The sequence below is a fragment of the Toxorhynchites rutilus genome, chromosome 3, assembly GCF_029784135.1.
Source record: "Toxorhynchites rutilus septentrionalis strain SRP chromosome 3, ASM2978413v1, whole genome shotgun sequence".
Classification (NCBI taxonomy): Eukaryota; Metazoa; Arthropoda; class Insecta; order Diptera; family Culicidae; genus Toxorhynchites; species Toxorhynchites rutilus.
In genome coordinates, this window is record NC_073746.1 from 255,435,641 (window position 1) to 255,456,096 (window position 20,456).

The following is a 20,456-nucleotide window of genomic DNA, read 5'->3' on the forward strand; positions in this document are numbered from 1 at the left end:
ATTCATCCGGAATTGTGTCTGACTATTTAATTGCTGAGAGTGCAACGGCGAATTCGCGGCTTGAGGTCGTCGAGGACTCCTCTGGATACGAGCATGATCACTAGTGATGTTTCCTTCCATGTTTCCTCACTAGCATTTTCCTATCGATGACTCTCATCTTGCTAAACCAGTGACATTGTTCCACCATATGTGATCCTACATTGCAAATCACACAACCTTTATTGATTGTCACAGTAGTAAGTATGGCTGAACTCTTACAATATTTTCTTGCTTCAATACTCTTACGTGTGGATGTTGATTGTAGTATTGCTCAATGGTTGTCCAAAAATTCTATCATCGCATTGTAGCTGGGTATATTTTTCGAGTTGTAGTGCGTTTCCCAATGGCGGAAAGTATCGTCATCCAATTTTTGCGATAGCATGAACGCTAAAAGCGTGCTCCAATTTTCCGTTCTTTCGCCCAACTTCTCCAATTGTTGAAGATGAATTTTAAATGTAGTCGTTAGAGTGTTCAATCCCTGAAAACTCTCACACCTCATTGGAGAGACATTAAATAGTGCCCTCAAATGTTCCTGTGCAATCAATTTGTGATTCTCGTATTTCGTCTCGAGAATGCTCCAGGCAAGAGTATAATTTGCAGCTATAACTTGTACTTGATTTATTTGAAATAATGCTTCATCCTTTAACGATGCTCGCAGATAGTTGAATTTATCCATCGCATTCAATTGATGGCTATCGTGAATGAGTGACTTAAAGGTATCTCGAAAATTAATCCACTCTGAAAGTTTTCCAGAAAATGTGGGGAGTCTAAGTTCCGGATATTTCGTTCGAGACTGCTGTGTAACTTCAATAGCTGCTGTGTGCTGAGCAGAAGTTGTCGCCCTTTGCGATTCACATTTTTTACTGAGCGCCTTCTTCAAATGAATATATTGATTTTCAAACTCCCTGTAAATTCTAGCGTTCTTCAATTGAGTCTCATCTAATAATGCATTGGACTGCTCATCATCATCCATTGCCTTTTCAGCAACGTGGTCATCGGTGAGTAGTTCAATTTGTAACCTCACATCACAAAACTTCTCAAAGATTTCATCTAATCTTTTAATTCTGAATTCAACCGAATCTCTATCTCGTTCCTCCTGGTAGTTGGATAGGAACTCTTCAACATTCTTCAAATATGCTCTTGTCTGGCGTTCTTGCTTCGCAAGTTGTCTCAAGTCAGTGGACGGCATTGTGTCACCGCAATAGTACAGAACACAAACTATAACAAAATTTTATAAAAGATTGCTCCCTAGACCTCAAGCTTCCAAACGAATTGTAGTAAATTGCAAATGATCGTGATAAAGGACAAATTTTAGCAATCATCAAATTGTGCTATCGGCACATAGCGTTACTCAACCGGAGAAGCTCAAAATCGTCCAGCACAGCTTCACTTAAACCAGCTATTGTTTTGTTAAATAATCAGTATCATAGAAATTGCGCTCTTTATGGCTAGCGTATCATTCAAGCTAAGCCACCTCAACCACTCGATCTCACACACGCACACACACGCTCTTTGTACTTAGCTGAGTATAATTCTTGTAGTAGACATCCTCCGTGTTGCTCCAGTCGATGGTCAATCCTCTTCGATGTGGATACCGTGACAAAATCAGCAACTAAACACTCCACTATGGTGAAATCACCGATATCTGCAGTTCTAGCAGTGTCCCAACACGCGCGTTAAATATTCTCGTGGACGCAAAGAACACCGGAAGTGCCCCTTATATTCACTGCGCAACGATTATGAGTTAGGAATGCCGCGATATCGAGAAATACTTTCGATATTTTTCCACTCGTTTGTGGAATTCAACGATTTTTTCACTTAACTGAAGGCAACGCGCACACTATTCGAACGCGTCGAAAACGCGGTCCCACGGATCTGAGCGATACGGTTCGAAGGACCAGAAAATGTTCCGGACTTTCCCAGGTTAACTGGGTGCAAGAACCCGCGGCGACCCGTGTGAATCGAACGAATAAAAAGACGCGTTTTAACCTTTTCAACACAGGTGATATTTTCTCACACAATTTATTTTCACTGATGTGTTGCCGATGACCGATGGTGATGACAAGAGAGCCTGAGTCTTATCTTTCGTCCGTATTTATAGGCTAAGCTAAGTTCCCTTATTTCCTCTTTGTGTATTGAAGAGAATCAATCGTAACGCATACTGCTGTTCAATATGAATTTGAAATTAGCCGTAACACATGTGTGAACTTCATGTCTTTAGCTCTGGGACATTGAGATACCATAATAATGATGGAATTAGGAAATTGGCCAACGCCTTCGAAATCAAGTAGAGATTGCAACCAGCGTACGATTATGAGTTTGAGCCAATTGTCATACATTAGCACATACATTCGCCATTTTTAGAGAAATAAAAACCATTATTTTGAAAACAGATACCAAACCTTTTAACTCTCATATAACACTATAATTTAATCTAAATAGAATGTTCCGAAAGCTTGTTTTCGACTTTCAAAAGAAGGGAAAAGAGATCTGTATGGTGGAGTATGATTACGGATTTGAGTCACTATATATTTTATCTTAATTTTGTTTTATTTTATATTTTATATACCAAAAACCAAAAGAAAGGATATTGTAGAAAGCTGGTACTGATATCTGGCAATCTAGTTTATCTGTCCATGGTGTTTATTCCTACAGCGGAATTGGACCGATCGCAGGAAAGGTCATCTTCATCCTCGATTTCCTCATTCTTCAACTGCGTTCCTGTCAATCCACACAATCATGGCTTGCTCGTTGTCATCAACGAAGTACAAAAGCATCGGAGAACGCGTTCCACTCCATATTTCGGCTATGACACTGTTGAAGTATTATTTTTTTTTAATCTCAAATCCTTGCCGACAGTTCTGCATTGATTTTCTTACTGAATTCAAAAGTACTGATAAGCTCCCGTATAATATACGCCCTCCACAAAAATAACTCTTGCACAGTTTTCAAAACAGTGATGGATTCGATGCTGGATAGAAAATCTTTTGATTACGCGAAATAAAATTACGTTGAGAATATGTGAATTAGTGAAGATACCTAACAGCGAACTCTCTACATTGCTCTTCTGGTTGGTTTGATGAGAATGTTTCTGAGGATTTTTCTACATGCCAATTGCGCTATCTCACAAGATGATGGCATGGTTCCGTGAGCGCGCCAAATAGTCGGTCATACCCAAAGAAAGACTTGCCTCTCTTTTGAATGATTTTTTACAAGCGATTGTACCTCATCAACGCCTAATATTGAAGTTTTCGGTTTTCGAAACAGCTACATCTACCCGTTACAGATGGAACAACTCCTCATTCGTCGTACCGCGATCAAGGCTGGCACAGACTACTTTGCTGATTAATTCGTAGGATTCCAAGTACAACATTGGGGCGGAGTAACTGGTCGTGAGAAAGAAGACAAGCGGAATGAAAAAAATGAAGGTTGTTCCAGGTAAAGGTATCACTTCTGACGACAATCAATAGCATATCCTGAAGGTTTATAACGTAGCTAATCCGTGATGTGATGAAACTCATAATCAAATCAACTGGTAAACACAGAGCCCCTTTTGGGATTAGGAAGCGATGTAAGAAAAAATGAAATCGGGATTCTTAAATTGTTTCTTGATGCCAAATGTTTTCAAATTGCGTGAAACCTCTAGATCTACTATCATCTCAAAAATGAATTTGTCGAAAATTAGGTGTTTGGAAACTCTATCGTTTCTCTTTCGGCTTAATTAACGCTGCTTCAATATTAATAAAAATATCCATTCGATCAATTGATACCGACCTAACATATATTATATGAGAAATTTAAAAAAAATCTAAATTAAATTATCATAGATTGGAACGAAAATCAAAGGTACATAAACACATATATCAAAAGTACCGATTAATGTATTCTGTTTTGTAAATCATGCATCTCTCGCAGTTGCATTTTCGATAAATTCTCTAACTGATGGCGATCTAAGGTCAGCATACACACCGGCGAAGCTACCTCCGCACTGCCTATCACCCCAAGATACCACACCGAGCAGTTGTCCATTGACAATAAGCGGACCTCCACTGTCTGCGTTGCATGAATCACGTCCTGGCTCGCCTGCACAGACCATGCTGTTGGAAAAGAATCATAACATTGTGAGAAGGTTGAAGCACTCAAGCCTCGTAAAATTACTTCTCGGTAATACGTGATTCTCCCCACTGTTGTCGACAATTTTTCTGTGAAACTATGGGAACATTTACAGCCATGAGATTGTCGGCCAGCGATCCTCCTGGTGAAGTCATACCCCATCCAGCAACAGTTGCAAAAGTACCTTCTTCAATGTATTTTTTCGTGAACACAAACGGAACTGGAGTAATAATAGTTCCTTCAAAGGTTCCTTTAATTTTGATGACGCTCACATCAAAATCGAGTGTAATATTATCGTACCGTCCATGGTTCGTGATGCTTGCGACAGGAAAGATGATTTCATCAGATGAGCGGTTAGAGCTAGCTCCTAAGAGAGTGTACTAGAAAGATAAGTACCCAATAATCAGTCCAATATAATACCACCTCAAAATATACTTACGCCTCCTGGGTTGGTATTTTCGGTACAATGAGCAGCAGAAACTACCCATATGTTGGAAATAGCGGATGCACCACACCAGTGAATCCCACGACGAAGTGACAATATGAATGGGTATTGTTCAATGGAAACTTCTTTCCCTCCAATGATCCTTCCGCCGTAAATAGGTGCAGCGAAAACATCTATTCCAACAGGACGCCGTTTGTTAGCTTCACGCCACAAGTCATCCCCTAGGCCCGCAAATACAGTCACCGCACAAACTGTGAGAATGATTAATGCCTTCATTTTTATCTCCAAACCCCAACTAAACGTGGCTTGTCACCTCAACTGTCTTATATAGCAAAAACTTCTATAGATATCTTATATCGATTAACCTTATCTTCAGTCTTATCGAATAAAAATATAGTTAACGGGTAGCGGATCTTACTTACCCTTTGCACATTTGGTTTTCTGAAAAACACGCAATTTTAATCAAGTTGAAGTGTTAACCAGTCAACGTTTTACATAATAGTACGACCTATATTATGCGAAGTACGGTGAGAGTCACTCGATGAATCCTAGAACACTGTTGTTTTGGGTTAAGGGGGGACCCCGGTCTGGAAAATCGAAAAAAATCAATGTTTTTTTTTGAATTTTTAGGAAGCTTATGCCCTTAGAAATGTTGTCCTAGAAGAATTTTTCGATATTTGATTTCGTTGGAAAGTTACAGCCGAAAGTATGAAGTTACCTCAAGGGATACAGTATTGCTGTACGCATTTTAAAACGCGTTTTTCTCGAAACCATGTTATTTCAACTGGTGGTATCGATATCTCAGGATCTACTCGACCGAAACATATCCAACCGACATATAAATAAATTTATTTCTTCAGATAACAAGTCAATTTATTTTTGACGTAGGGCTACGTCTAACCGGAAGATATAAGGGGTGGAATGGAAATCGAGGCACTGAACAAGTAGGAAAAAATGCAAGATTTGGAATGCTTATAACTCGAGCATTTCTCAATAGATCGCAAAGGTTTTTGCATCAATTGATAGGAAATATATCTACGCATCTATCATAACGAATAACATTTAATTTTTCTTGAGATAAATAATTGAATAATTGTGAAATATCAAGCATTGTCCAAATGCACTATGTGCCCATTTTTGATTGGTCCATTTTGTGCTCCTCAAATCGTACCGACCAAAACGGGCAACCAGAGCAGCAGCGAAATAGAATGAACACGGGTATTGCTTGATTCAAGTTCTACCCACTAACGTTTTCTTCTTACCTTTCTATTTCCAGGTTACAATTTTCCCGCCAAAACTGCGCTTCGTGGTGTTGTATAGTGAGAGTGTAGAAAAGAGTGTTGTAAAAGCCTGTATTAAGGCTAATTTATATTTAAAATAATAATTCAAGGAATACATATTAGTTAGAAAAAATATAGGAGTGAAAAAGAAAATTAAAGAAATTACTGGGTAATCCAGGTGAATTGTGTGCTAGTTGGGGCCTCTCCTGAGGTCAAGTGGTTTATTTCCGCTTAATTTAAAGTGTTTCTGTGGTGAGTAATCGGTGATCACAGTTATCACTGATCATTTAACCGGCAAGCAAACGGTAAGCGACGATTTTTTCCATTCTTCTTCATCAAGAATTATAAACAAATATATTAATAACACGGTGGGTTAATTAGCCCAGCCGTCATCATGGCGGCAAAGAACAGCGGTGGAACTCTACCACCAGATAGAAGAAAAAAAAGAAATTATACAGATACAATGCCATTATGGATGGATCCTTATGGTGAGTTTGGGGCAGCGCACTTCCTTCTACTCATATTCAGTTCAACTCTCGTTCGAGTAAGACGTTTTTCTAGTGCGCTCCTCAGAATATACAATTGTCATACGAGTCTTTTCATATTATATAAATATCACGCATTGTTCAGTGACTTTCTATTGTTTCTGTGAAAGCCGGTGATACATCAGCCGTATCAAAGAGGGACTTCTTCAGCACAATGGCCCCTCCAAAAGGAGGAGGAAAGAAGAAAAAACCAAACGAACTGACTCCTAAGCTCGAAGGCCATCGTGAGGGTCCGAAATTCGTCGTCATTAAACGCAATAATGGGTCTTTCGAAAAGGTTAGCCCAGTTTTCATCCATAAAGGTATAAAAAGCATCTGCGGGGAACCTTTGAACGTCGTCAAGCTGAGGGATGGAACGCTACTAGTAAAAACTACTAGTATCAACCAGGCCAATCAGCTTCTCCGCTGCAAAAAAATGTTTGACATGGAAATTGCGGTGGAAGAAAACGCAAAGCTAAATCAATCTAAGGGGATTGTTACATGCGCTGATCTTAGATACGCTACTGAAGAGGAAATAGAGGAAGATCTGGAGAAACAAGGAGTTTGTAAAATTGAAGTCATGATGAGCAAGAGGGACGGTAACTTGAATCCTACCAACAGTTTCATTCTTACGTTCAAATCCACTGGAATCCCGGAGACTGTTAAAGTTGGATACCATGTTCTACGTGTACGTCTGTTCATACCCAGACCGATGAGGTGCTACCAATGTCAATTATTCGGTCACTCATCCAAGTTCTGTATGGAGAAAGAGGTATGTAGCAACTGTTGTCAGGCAGGTCACAAATCTGAGCAATGTTCGGGAAAAACTCTCTGTAGAAACTGTGGTTCTACAGAGCACGCATCGTGGTCTAACAAATGTCAGGTATTTGAGACAGAACAAGAAATAATGCGAATCAAGGTTACCGAAAATATTAGTATTAGGGAGGCTCGTAAATTATATAAGATAAGATTTCCCAACAACATCACTAAATACAGTGATGTTGTGAAAACTAAGAAGATAGAGAACACTAAATGCCCAGAGAACGAATTGAAAGTTACGTCTGAGAACACCATTCCACCACAACAACAACTAAAATCTCATGAATATTCTCAACGCGCATCAACTAGCACTATGTGCACTGATTTAGTACCCGATGATAAGAATATAAGAAATCGTATGGAATATCAAGTTGAAAAAAATTCTCGTCCTCTCTCTCAATCTTCGAATGAACGAAACGAATATGAGATAAACACAAAAAAAATGAGAGGTGCTCAGTCATCCTTGAGTAGTTGTAGTAGAACATCCGATCATAATTGCTCTCTCTCTAGTGATGGATTGTAAAAATTCAATTTTGCAGTGGAACTGCAATGGTTTTTTTAATAGCTTGCAGGAAATCAAACTCTTGGATGCTCAATATCGTCCGATGATAATTTGTCTACAAGAATCCCATCTAAAACACAGCAATATAGCATCTTTTAGAAATTTCGATCTTCACAGATGTGACTTTGCATCTGATAACGATAGAGCACGTGGTGGAGTATTGACATTAGTTAGATCTAATTTTGTCTCGCAAAGTGTGAATATAGACACTCAATTACAAGCGGTCGTTGTCGAAATACTATATCCATTCAAATTCACATTATGTAACATTTATCTTCCTCCAAATGAACACATCCTATATGATGATCTTGTTAAGCTGATTGAACAATTACCGAAGCCATTCGTTGTCCTCGGTGATTTTAATGCTCATAATATGGTTTGGGGATCAAAATTTTCGTCCCCCCGTGGTAAAATGATCGCCAAACTTATAACTCAATTCGATCTAAATATTTTCAATGATGGAAGAGGAACACGATTAAATCCAACTAATGGCAACGAAACATGTATCGATCTAGCGATTTGTTCAGCTTCTTTAAGCACCTTTTTCACTTGGAGTGTCCATGATGATACTTGTAACAGTGACCACTACCCAATTTTCATATCACCACTCCATACTCGTGTAGTAGATGAAAAGCGGCCTCATTGGATTTTGAAGACTGCTGATTGGGAAAAGTTTTCACATCTTGTAGAATTCGACGAAGTGTTTTTCAACAAATCTATTGATGATCAAAATTCACATATTGTTGACTCTATTTTAAATGCTGCAAATAAATCTATTCGAAAGTCTTCATCCAAAGTCGGACGTAGATCCGTACCTTGGTGGAATGATACAATAGCACAATCAATCAAAGATCGAAAACACAAGTTGAACTTCTTCAAAAAACACCCAACGTCCGAAAATGAACAGCAGTATAAAATAGCTAAATCAAAAACAAGAGCTCTTATACGATATCATAGCAAACAATCTTGGAGAAAAATGGTCAATTCAATCAACTCAAATGTTCCACAATCTCATGTTTGGAAACAAATAAGAAGTATTAGTGGAAAACATCAATCCAGTCGTATTGCATCCTTGAAACACAATAATTCTATTGTATCAAACTCTGCTGACATTGTTGAACTTTTAGGAAAACACTTTTCACGAGTATCTTCATCTGAAAATTACTCACTATCTTTTCAAAGACACAAATCAAAAACTGAAAAATCACAGTTAACAGTGACAGATAACAATGAATCTTACAACAAATCATTTACCTCGCTTGAATTTAGATCTGCTTTAAACTTGTGTAAAGGATCCTCTCCAGGAATTGACATGATTCATTATGAAATGTTGAAGCATTTACCTCAATCTGCTAGCTCATATCTACTGAGATTTTACAATCGCATATGGTCCCAAAAAGTGTTTCCTAATGAATGGCGCCTTTCTCTATTGATTCCAATTATAAAACATAGCAAAGATCCTTCTAAAACATCCAGCTATCGCCCTATATCCCTAACGAGTTGTCTGTGTAAACTACTTGAAAGGATTGTGAATAAAAGACTAACCTGGTACTTTGAAACTAACAAAGTTCTATCCAACTACCAATTCGGCTTCCGCCGTGGTCGATCTACGATTGATAGTTTAACTATCCTAGAGTCTGACATTCAGGCGGCTTTCCTCAGAAAACAACATACTTACGCAATTTTTTTTGACCTGGAGAAGGCGTACGATCTAACTTGGCGTCGACAAATTTTAACCAAATTAAAATCCATAGGAATAGATGGAAACATGCTTAGTTTTATAAATAATTTTCTTACAAGTCGCAAATTTCGTGTATTACAAGGAAACACATTATCATCGTCATACGAGCAGGAAAATGGAATTCCTCAAGGTGCTGTTTTAAGCGTCACCCTATTCCTACTGGCAATTGATGATATCAGTAAACAAATTGACCCTAAGTGCACAATTCTTCTTTATGCCGATGACATAGTGTTGTATATGTCTTCAAACCTTCTGAACTCAATACAGAAACGAATGCAAATATCAATTGACCAAATACAGAAATGGTTATCCAACCATGGATTTAGAATATCAGTCGAAAAAACTTCTTGTATCCATTTTTGTAGAAGGAGGAAACACACAAAAAATTTGACATTTCGCGTCAACGATGAAAATATTCAAAAAGTCAATGAAGCCAGGTTCCTAGGTATGATTTTTGATAAAAGATTGTCATGGCGTTCTCATATAGAATACACAAAAAGACGATCTCAAAAAGCAATGAACATCATCAAAACATTATCGAATACCAAATGGGGCTCTGATCGGAAAACATTAATAAAATTACACAATTCTCTTGTCCTATCACGCATGGAGTACGGGGACTGTGTGTACTCGTCTGCATCATTAAATCTTTTAAAAACACTTGAACCTGTTCACCATCAAGGTTTACGTTTAGCTAGTGGCGCTTTTCGGTCCTCTCCAGTTATCAGTATATTAGTTGACACGGACTTTCAACCTTTGAGTGCCAGAAGAGATCAGCACACTATGTTCCAAATGTGCAGAATTCTTAGAAACGAAACCCATCCTATGTTAAAATCAATTCAGCAACTGCCACTAAATGACACTATCAGAAGTCAAACTTTTCCATCGAAGTGTACTCGAATCCTGAACAATCTAAACCTAGAATTACCAAAAATAAAAATAGAACCCTACACCAAACTACCACCGTGGTTGGTTCCCAAACTTGAGATAAATATCGAACAAAGTGCTTTTCCGAAAAACTCTACTAATTCTGCTGTGTATAAATCTTTATTCAATCGAATGCTCCATGAAAACTGTGGTTATCGATTAATCTTTACCGACGGCTCCAAGTCTAACTCTGTCACCTCTTGTGCCATTTATGATGAATATGAAAATAAAATATACAAATTCAGGCTTCCTGACAACTCTTCAGTCTATAATGCAGAACTTACGGCAATTTTTCACGCTACAGAACACATTACATCTAGTATATTTGACAAATATATTTTAATAACTGATTCATTGAGTGCTCTATCAGCACTCTCAGACAGTTTTTCAACACACCCCATAATACGAATGATTTTTGACAATATATTCATATGCAAAGAGAAGCTTAAGATTGTTCATTTTTATTTCGTACCAAGTCATATTGGTATCCGTGGCAATGAAATTGCAGATAAAGCGGCAAAAGAAGCATTACTTCAATTAACTCCACAAGGTGAATTATTGTCGAGAGATTTTAAGAACCTTGTAAAGGTAAATATGTCTAAATTATGGGAAGATAAATGGACTAACAGTACTGACAACATATATCGACAAATTCGTCATTCAACATCCCATTGGCCTTGTATAAGTTTTCTTGGACGAAGAGATGCAGTAGTTCTGACAAGGTTACGATTAGGTCATACTCATTATACGCACTCTCATTTGATGTCTAAAGCTAACCCTCCAACCTGTGATTCATGTGGACAAATTATATCTGTGAAACATATATTCAATTACTGTACCAAATATACCGCAATAAGAAGTAAATTATCTATTCTGGATGTTGATACTCTCAAGGATGACTTGGACTGTCTCAAAAATGTGATTACATTTATAAAAGAAATTGATTTGTATGATTTTATTTAAATCAGAAAAAATAATGTTATTGTAATTAACTATGGATGTTAGAACTTATTTCATATTATTTTCTCGATATTATAATTTGCGAAACACCCGTTATTTTAATACTTTCAATATTAATATTGTAGACTATTAGCATTGTATACAGTTAGGAATAATATTGTATATAGTTAGAAGTAATAATGTAACTGACGGCCCATATAGCCCTCGAAGTGCTGGCGGCCGACTAAATGTAAATAAAATAAAAAAAAACTTCCTTCTACTTAAAGCAGAAGAAGGCTGCACCCTTCCTAAGAACCCGTTCATAGTTGGCAAATCTATTGAAGATGCGGTGAAGGGTGAGATTGAAAACGCCCACACCGAAGAAACCCGTACACGGTACGTTTTAAAAGTCAGAAAACCTGAACAAGTTGAAATACTGCTTTCAATGAAAACATTAATTGATGGAACCAACATTAATATCAGTTACCATCCAACAAAAAATTTCTCAAAATGCGTCGTTACATGCTGGGAAGCCATTGAGATGTCTGAAGACGATCTCATGAAGAGCCTAAGCGATCAAAATGTAACAAAAATATATCGCATGACGAAAAAAAGGAAAAGATGGTATCGTTACTCCTCTTCCAACATTGATTTTAACCATATTGGGTACTGTTCCTCCTCGGTATATAAATTTTGGTCCTCTAAAAGTTCCAACCCGCCCATATGTCCCAGAACCTATGATGTGTTACAAGTGCTGGAACACATTCATTGGTCACACCAAGGCTCGATGCCCAAGGAAGGAACCGCTTTGCGGCACTTGTGGCGAAGAGCATAAAATTGACAGTGAAACCAAATGTAACAAACCTTTGTTTTGTGTAAGATGCAAAACAGCTGATCACGGTTCATTCAATAGAAAGTGTCAGCATTATCAGGATGAAAAAGAAGTCCAACGGCTTCACTTCCTAAAGGGTCTCTCTTTCGAAGAAGCGCACAAAATAGCAAAAGGCGGTAACACTACCTATGCTGGAGTAGCGCAACAGAGGCTAACTATAAACAAAACTGAGGGAGAATTTAATAAAATAATCGATATTAAAAATCGTGAAATCGAAGAACTTAAAAACCAAATCGCAAATCTGAACAAAAAAATCGATTTGCTTTGCGTAAACGAATCTTTGACAGAAATGGACACGGAAAGTGAACGCGAAAACATTAACACTGAAAATAACACTGAACAACCAACAGAACACACCATATACATTAACAAAAAACGGACAAAGAAACACAAACGACATTGTTAGACAACGGACAACAACCAGCTAAAAAAACTCCGACAAGAGAAAACTTAAAAACTCCGCCAAAAACAAAACAAATTAACAAAGAACCACACATAATCGAACCCAACAACACACAAATGGAAACGAATATGGAAATTGACAATTCTTTTAATAAAATGAGGCTACAGTCATCCGCTTTTGGTAGCAGTACATCTGCCCCTCCCAAAACTAAATTTTAAAAATGGCCAATAATATTACAAAAATTAATTTCAATGATTTTACTAATCTAGCCATCCAATGGAACGTAAGAGGTCTCAGAAGTAGACTTTCTGACTTGCAACTTCTAATTTCAGAAATAAATCCCATTGTTTTATGCATCCAGGAAACAATGACTCCTGGTAATTTTTACTTTGATTACATTAAAAACGATGTAACTTACTTCAAAGGTCCCACCCCCTCTTCAAATGGGGTAGCAATTGCAATAAAATCTGGGACTCCCTATAAGCTGCTTAAACTTAACACTTCGATGCAAGCAATAGGAATTTTAGTTAAATTCCCAATTGCAGTTACAGTTGTGAGCCTGTACATTCCACATCATGCTGACTTGGCTGCACTAGGTGGTCAACTGGATCATCTTGTGAGCCAGCTTCGCCCCCCATTTATAATTACGGGTGATCTCAACGCTCACTCTCATACTTGGGGAAGCACACACCTTGATCGAAGAGGAGAGATAATTGAAGATTTCACTTCTGATCACTCCCTTCAAATTTTGAATAATGGTCAACATACCAGATTACACTCTTCTAATGGTCTCACAACCGCCATTGATCTGACTATCGCTTCTAGTCAACTTGTTTCGAAGCTATTATGGAATGTCTATGAAGACAACTGTAATAGTGATCATTTCCCCATTATTATTTCCCTTGGTCAGACTTCTCCGGAAGTCCCCACTAGACCAAGGTGGAAATTTGAACATGCAGATTGGACTAGTTACAAATTGGATACTGAAAACTGCCTCCTATCCAGACAGGATTGGTCTTCAGAAACCTTTTCTCAAACCATCCTCGAAATTGCTTTAAAACACATTCCAAGAACCAGTGGAAACCCTGGAAAGAGGTGCGTCCCTTGGTGGACCCCCGAGGTAAAAACTGCTATTAAATGCAGATGAAAGGCTTTACGAAAATTGAGGAACACCAACTCAAATAGTCCGCTCAAGCCCATTCTGTTGAAGGAATTCCAGAAGGCACGCAGTGAAGCTAGGTCTGCCATATTTAAAGCCAAACAAGAAAACTGGGCCAAGTTTGTTGAAGACATCAACCCTCAAACGTCATCGAAAGAGTTATCCGATTCTGAGTTTGATTACAACAGGGAATTTTCCATCATCGATCTTGAATGGGCACTTAGTAGAGTTAAAGAAGGCTCTGCAGGACCAGATGAAATTAGCTATCCTATGTTGAGAAACCTGACCTACCTTGGAAAAAACGTCTTATTGAAACTTTATAATGAGGTATGGTCCAGCGGGAATATTCCCAATTGCTGGAAAGAAGGTTTGATAGTTTCACTTCCGAAACCAGACAAAAACCAACATCTTTTGGACAATTTCCGACCTATAACTCTTTTGAGTTGTGTTGGAAAAGTTCTAGAAAGGATAGTAAATCGACGTTTAAAGACCTTTTTGGAGTCTAATAAGTTGCTCGATCCAAGGCAATACGCTTTTCGTGCAGGAAAATGCACAGAAGATCACCTAGGAGAGTTGGAGGCTACTGTACATGACGTTATTGAGAAAGATCACCACGCAGATGTGGCATCACTTGATCTCAGTAAGGCATTTGATCGAGCATGGAGGTATCCAGTATTGAAGAGTCTCTTCGACTGGGGGCTCCGGGGCACTTCAAAGTTTCCAACCCTAAAATTTTCGAAACCCAAATCCCCTCAGTCAAAACTCTCAAAATACTTGGAGTAACTTTTGATAAGAGACTGAGTTTTATACCACATGCTCAGATGGTCAAAAAAGATGCTCGCAATAGATTGAATCTATTGAAGGCGATTTCTGGTAACCTAGCTTCCGGACATAGGGAATCTCTTTTACGGATAGTAAATGCTTGGTTAATACCAAAAATACTCTATGGTGTAAGCATCTTCAGCCGAGGTGGTGAAAACCACTAAAAACGATCGAACCGGTATATAACAAGGCAATAAAGATAGCCATCGGTGCCTTTGTTACGAGTCCTACCCTCGCTGTTATGGCAGAGAGTGGGCAACTACCATTTGATCGACTCGTTACGAAGATTGTGACAAATAGAGCTATTCGTTATCTTTCAATTCCTGACCGTGATCATGATGTTCCATTAATATCTCGGGCAAAGGACCGATTCAAAGAACACACGAATCAGGATCTCCCCGATATATGTGTACATTTGACGGTCATGGAAAGGAATTGGAATGTAAAACCGCCGAATGTTAACCTTGATTTACTCGAGGAAGTTCGAGCAGGAGATCTCCCATCAAAAGTGAAAGCCTGTTTCAATCACCTCGTAGAAACAAAATTCCAGTTTGAACATCAAGTATACACTGATGGTTCTGTAAGCACTGACGGTGTCGGTTGCGGAATTTTTGAAAACCGTTATACCGGTAGTTTTTCTCTTCCTCACCAATGTTCAATTTTTAGCGCAGAAGCTTTTTCGCTTCTAATCGCTAGTCAAGAATGCACACATGATTCACTTCCTACTGTTATATTTTCTGATTCCGCGAGCTGTCTCCGGGCTATTCAAAAAGGCAAAAACCGTCACCCGTGGATTACTCAAATAGAAGAGGCTGCTTCTAATAAAAATATTACCTTCTGTTGGGTTCCCGGTCATACCGGAATTACTGGTAATATTGCCGCCGACAAATTGGCCGGTAGAGGCAGAGCACAAGAACCCCCTAATATTCCCATTCCTCGCTCTGATGCGAAACGATGGGTAAAACAGCAGATTCGCCAAAGTTGGGACATAGCCTGGAGAAACAGTAGAACAACTCTTCCATGGCATGACAGAAATAACAGTAAGGAAAGACGGCTTCTCACCCGTCTTAGAATCGGCCATACAAAGGCCACTCATACATATCTTTTTCAAAGAAACAAAGAAAAACCTCAATGCTCTTGCAACGAGGTCCCCATTTCTGTAAGTCACCTTTTACTGGATTGTCAGCACACAAAAGAAGCTAGAACTAGGAATAATATTGGACCGAACTTAAGGGACATTTTAAGTAATGATAAAACACAAGAAAAAAATCTAATTCAATTTTTAAAAGAAACAGAACTTTATGAAGAAATTTGAGAAACAAACAAAAAGTAGAAATCAAAAGAATATCGGAGACGAATGAATCGTTAGATTTAAAGCCTCCGTAAACAAAGAAAAAGAAGAAGAAGAAGAAGAAGAATAGAATGAAGCACGATTGGAAAGGAAAAACAAAAAAATTAACGAAACATTGGTCGCAGTCTCACACATACGTAATTCTCGAGCCAGCCAGTCAGCTTAAAAATCCCCGCTCCGCTGCCGTAACGATCATTCTCATCCAAACCGTACACCACATCGGATCGCATCACAACACATCAACAAACCAACCCAAGCAGCCATGTCTGGACATGGTAAAGGAGGAAAAGTGAAGGGAAAGGCAAAATCCCGCTCGAACCGTGTTGATCTGGAGTTCCCCGCAAGAGTAGCTAGGCCGAGCGCGTTAGTACCAGTGCACCAGTCCACCTAGCCGGCGTTATATAGTTTCGGCCGCCGAAGTGATCGAGTTAGCTGGCAAAGCTGCTCGCGACGATAAGAAAACCCGCATTCGGAACAGAACACATTCGGTTCGGTGGACATCAAGACAACAGGCAGTTGCAGCGAGCGGCGAGTGGCAAACGCAATCACAAAACGGCATCAGGTAGCAGAAGAAAAAAGTTTGTTCTTTATACAAACTGCTTTGGTGGCAAATCCAGAACAAGGCAGCATCGAGGGCGTTCGAAATGGTTTTTTTCAAAACCACGAGTACTAAGTCACCAATATATTATCGAAGAAACTCTTGCCTAGAATTATTAAGCTGTGCGTGTTTTTCTCATATGAATTGTTGATCATTTGTGTATCTGGATTCAGGCATCCCAACAGTAAAGCATTCTTATTACAGTCGATATGAAATTAACTCGGCTTCCTATGTGTGCACGCAACTAGTGATCACAGCCATATGGCCGATACACATCTCAAAGCGTACTGGTGAAGAAGCACAAACGCATAAGATACAGGCTAGCATTACGACATTTTTCTGGCGACAGTCACGTGTGACAGTAACCCGGGTAAACCGATGAGATTCATCGCTTCGTCAGCGACTGTTACGGCGACAGAGCGAACGGAATAGCAGACACGAAAAAATCGGAAACGAACAGTCTCTCCGGCTCACTACGGTCAGGCACGACAAATTAGATGAATTCGACGAAACACCGACTGTTGCTGTATAGTATTACTTTATGCATTCATGCTCTGTCGCTTGTATACGAGTGTAGCGCGCTCACAGAGACTGTCGATTCAATTTCATACCGACTGTTATGAAAATGCAGTAGTTTTGGGATGCCTGGGCAAGTATTCCCCTTCATTCTTCATCTTTTCCTTTGTTCACGGAGACTTTAAATCCTACGATTTCCCCTTCGTTGGTCCATTCTTTGTGTGGACACCGACTGGACAACATCGTTGCTGGACGAGCTGGACGGCGAGGGATCGAGTGCCTTTCTCAAGGCAAGAGGGCGGAGGTGGTAGCGCTGGAGTAGAGTAATAGAGTAGAGTAGAGTTTTCAAAGGGCCTTTCTCAAGGCTAGAGACGAATGAACTGCAAAAGTTTAAAGTCTCTATAATTCAAGACCTTCCTTCCTTCCGTTGGTCGTCAATAAGTTGCTCGTTATTGATACCTCTGTTCGGGAAAGCACTCAAATGGACAGAACAAATGTATGGGAAAATAGAAACACTTAAAGTTTTCATGAATTTTAACCATTTACTAACCAGGAGATTCTAATGTATGACATATTAAACAAATCTTACGGAATTTCCGATTCGTTTAGTATGTAAATCGCCAAAATCCGTTCGCGGCAAAAATAGTTATTAACGTTAACTTTATTTCATAAAAACGTGACCTGTTTTCTGATTTGACACCCTTAATGAAAGACGTAGTTCTACGTCAAAAAATCCTTTAAAAACTTATTCATTGTCTATAAAGCGTACATAGAACTCCAAACGGACGGCGAAGAATTATCTTTGGGAAACCTGAGAAGGTAACCTTGAGAACCTATCTAGAAACAATCGTCCTCCATGCTTATTAACATACTAATGCTATTATATTCATACTAGTTCCGTAATGGTTCCATTTTGGTTTGATTTGATGCATCTCTTTGCGACAATACGGCCGCACAAATCGTATGCATTCGCAAGAAGTACACAGCCACACAGAACTGCACTGGTACGGCTGCCAGTGTCCCCCCGCTCCACCCGAAATCGACTACCCCAAGCGAACAAAATAGCCTGCATCCCTCGTCAGTCATTGCACAATCAAACTTTCCTATGATTACTAGCTCTCACGAAAATGTGATTGCCCAACTGACTAAATAAAATAAATCAAGCGAGTGAAAGCAATGCACCCACACCAATACAATTCCATGTAGCCGCAATCCCACGACCGTATACGACTCGCAAGCCCACACTCTCGCACACAGCCGCATCCAGCACCATACCACACCAATCCACCACCACAGTACACGAGAGTATGTGTGAACAGTGAATTTAATTCCAAAAACTGAGTTCCGCGAGCCTTAAGCTGAACACAATAAAAAATCAAGTGGGACCAGCAAAACGACGTAAAAGTGAGTGAGCTACAGAGCCTAATAAAGACAGTGAGAGAAAAAAAAATATATCTGAAATAAATATACAATTTGAAACCCTAGTATGGATTTCATCATTTGTTGCATACTCCCGCATTGCGATATTAAACTTGTAAACACCATTAAGAAAATGTCCTCTCGTGATGTCCGATTGCAGGCAACCTCAGCAAACAGAAGAGTGGCCTGATCACATCCCTCTCCATAATCCCTCGGATAAAGCACTCTGCAAAACACGATCGGATCATCCACGCAAGCTAAAAAACAAAACAAGTAAAACGTTTTCGCACCGTGCAACTGTAAATCAACACTTCAAGCGAGAATTCTCTGGAGACAGAGAGATATAAGAGATATAAAAAAAAGAGTAAAGTGAGGGAACTTAGCCTAGTCGCTGTGCCCGTCGCTAGCGTAAGAGCGGGTCTCATGCTCCGATGCACCTATCAATTTTTCTCCGCTCCGATTGCTTCGCTCTACATACACAACCCCGTGTATCAGTATACACAACAGGAAAGAAACGAGCACCTCCAAACACCGATTCGCTTGATCAAACTACTGCATCAATTTTCTTTAATTTATTCGCAACTATTCACAAAAATCTCCATCAAAACTATAAATTCCTTCCGAACAAGTGTTTCGGATTGTTCTGGAAACACATCTCTTTTACCCTCACACCACTGCCACTTTTGTGGAAAACTCGAAATAGAATTAAACACGGAGCGGACGAAAAATACGTCTACACTCGCTCACTGCTCGCGCGAGAATCACTCTATGACAGCGCGGTTCGCGCTCAAACGAAACCCATCCCAGGCTCCACTATTCGTCGAAGGCCTCCCAATCCATGGTGGGATAGCCAATGTTCCAAGCTTTATCAGGATAAATCGAACGCATTCAAAGCTTTTCGGAAACGTGGAACCAATTTAAAAACTTGATCAAAGGGAAAAAACGTGCTTATTGGCGAAATTTTGTTTTTCGTTCCACCCTTGGTATTTCGATTTTATTAACGAAATACTGGTGGATTTGATCGGCGGAGGGGTTCTGTTGGATTTGGTGGGGAATTTGGGATATGTTTGACAGGATTGTTTTAAGGTCAGGGAGGTCCATTGAAATTTGTGGTCGAGGATTTGCTTGGAAAAAGAAGGAACTGTAATAAGGAAGGGATCCGATCTCTTTCAGATGACGGTTAATAGCGAGCGACTTACACTTAAGCGCAGGTAATTGCAGCTTTAGACCACCCTTTTCCTTGCTGCGAGCCAACTGCATCATCGGGACGTGAGCAACTGTCCCTCTCCAGATAAACGTTCCCATTGTTGATGTAATCTTCGCTGTATGTACGTTTAACGGTGGTAGAATGGACGTGAGGTACCATATCCTGGAGGTGCCGAACGTGTTCAGCATTATCACTTTTTGATGCAGCGTCAGCATACGCAGAGAGTGCAGCCTCATTAGTTGCGAGAATTTTCCCACCACCGCATTCCAATTTAGTGTAGTCATAAGTTTTATCGAGTTTGCGAAAACTACACCCAATATTTTAACTACATCGGCTGTTTGCAGCCACTGGGTGTCGATACAGCCATTTCCGAAAAACCCAACATCGATAGCAATAGTTTTCCGCAAGTTCAATTTTGCGCCAGCAGCACTCTCGAAGCTAGTAAACAGCTGACGTATCGCTTCAATTTGAGTTACCGATGTGACGATGACGCTGATGTCGTCGGCATACGCTGCTAGCAGATCGTTACCGCACACACGTTCGAGCCTGGATACCAGTGGATGAAGATACAGTACGAAGAGATGCATTGACAACGGGTCCCCCTGTCGTACCGATCGTTGAATCTCGAACGGGCGAGAGAGATGTCCGTTCATAAGCAGCCGAGAAGTAGATCGACTGGCGATGCGCGAGAGTAGAGCGA

The 20,456-nt window shown here is 39.6% G+C and overlaps 3 protein-coding genes across 3 annotated transcripts; 1 reads left to right on the forward strand and 2 right to left on the reverse strand.

Annotated features, from left to right (window-relative positions):
* Positions 1-310: 310 nt before the first annotated feature.
* On the reverse strand, positions 311-1,228 carry LOC129774138 (uncharacterized). Its single transcript, XM_055777836.1, has one exon. The coding sequence runs from the start codon at positions 1,226-1,228 to the stop codon at positions 311-313; it is 918 nt and encodes a 305-aa protein (XP_055633811.1).
* Positions 1,229-3,818: 2,590 nt separating this feature from the next.
* On the reverse strand, positions 3,819-4,873 carry LOC129774139 (trypsin 3A1-like). Its single transcript, XM_055777837.1, has 3 exons — positions 4,592-4,873; positions 4,198-4,532; positions 3,819-4,136 (listed from the first exon to the last, which is right to left on the reverse strand). Exons 1-3 carry the CDS (start codon positions 4,871-4,873, stop codon positions 3,938-3,940), a joined length of 816 nt encoding a protein of 271 aa, XP_055633812.1. The 3' UTR covers positions 3,819-3,937.
* A 1,703-nt stretch (positions 4,874-6,576) lies between these two features.
* On the forward strand, positions 6,577-16,802 carry LOC129774140 (uncharacterized). Its single transcript, XM_055777838.1, has 2 exons — positions 6,577-7,173; positions 16,788-16,802. The coding sequence occupies exons 1-2, from the start codon at positions 6,577-6,579 to the stop codon at positions 16,800-16,802; spliced, it is 612 nt and encodes a 203-aa protein (XP_055633813.1).
* The last annotated feature ends 3,654 nt before the right edge of the window (positions 16,803-20,456 follow it).

Coding starts and splice junctions, on each gene's coding strand:
- LOC129774139 (XM_055777837.1), bottom strand. CDS start 4,873: ATGAAGGCATTAATCATTCTCACAGTTTGTGCGGTGACTGTATTTGCG. Junction 4,533..4,591: donor AAAATACCAACCCAGGAGGC/GTAAGTATATTT, acceptor TTATCTTTCTAG/TACACTCTCTTAGGAGCTAG. Junction 4,137..4,197: donor GAATCACGTATTACCGAGAA/GTAATTTTACGA, acceptor CTTTTCCAACAG/CATGGTCTGTGCAGGCGAGC.
- LOC129774138 (XM_055777836.1), bottom strand. CDS start 1,228: ATGCCGTCCACTGACTTGAGACAACTTGCGAAGCAAGAACGCCAGACA.
- LOC129774140 (XM_055777838.1), top strand. CDS start 6,577: ATGGCCCCTCCAAAAGGAGGAGGAAAGAAGAAAAAACCAAACGAACTG.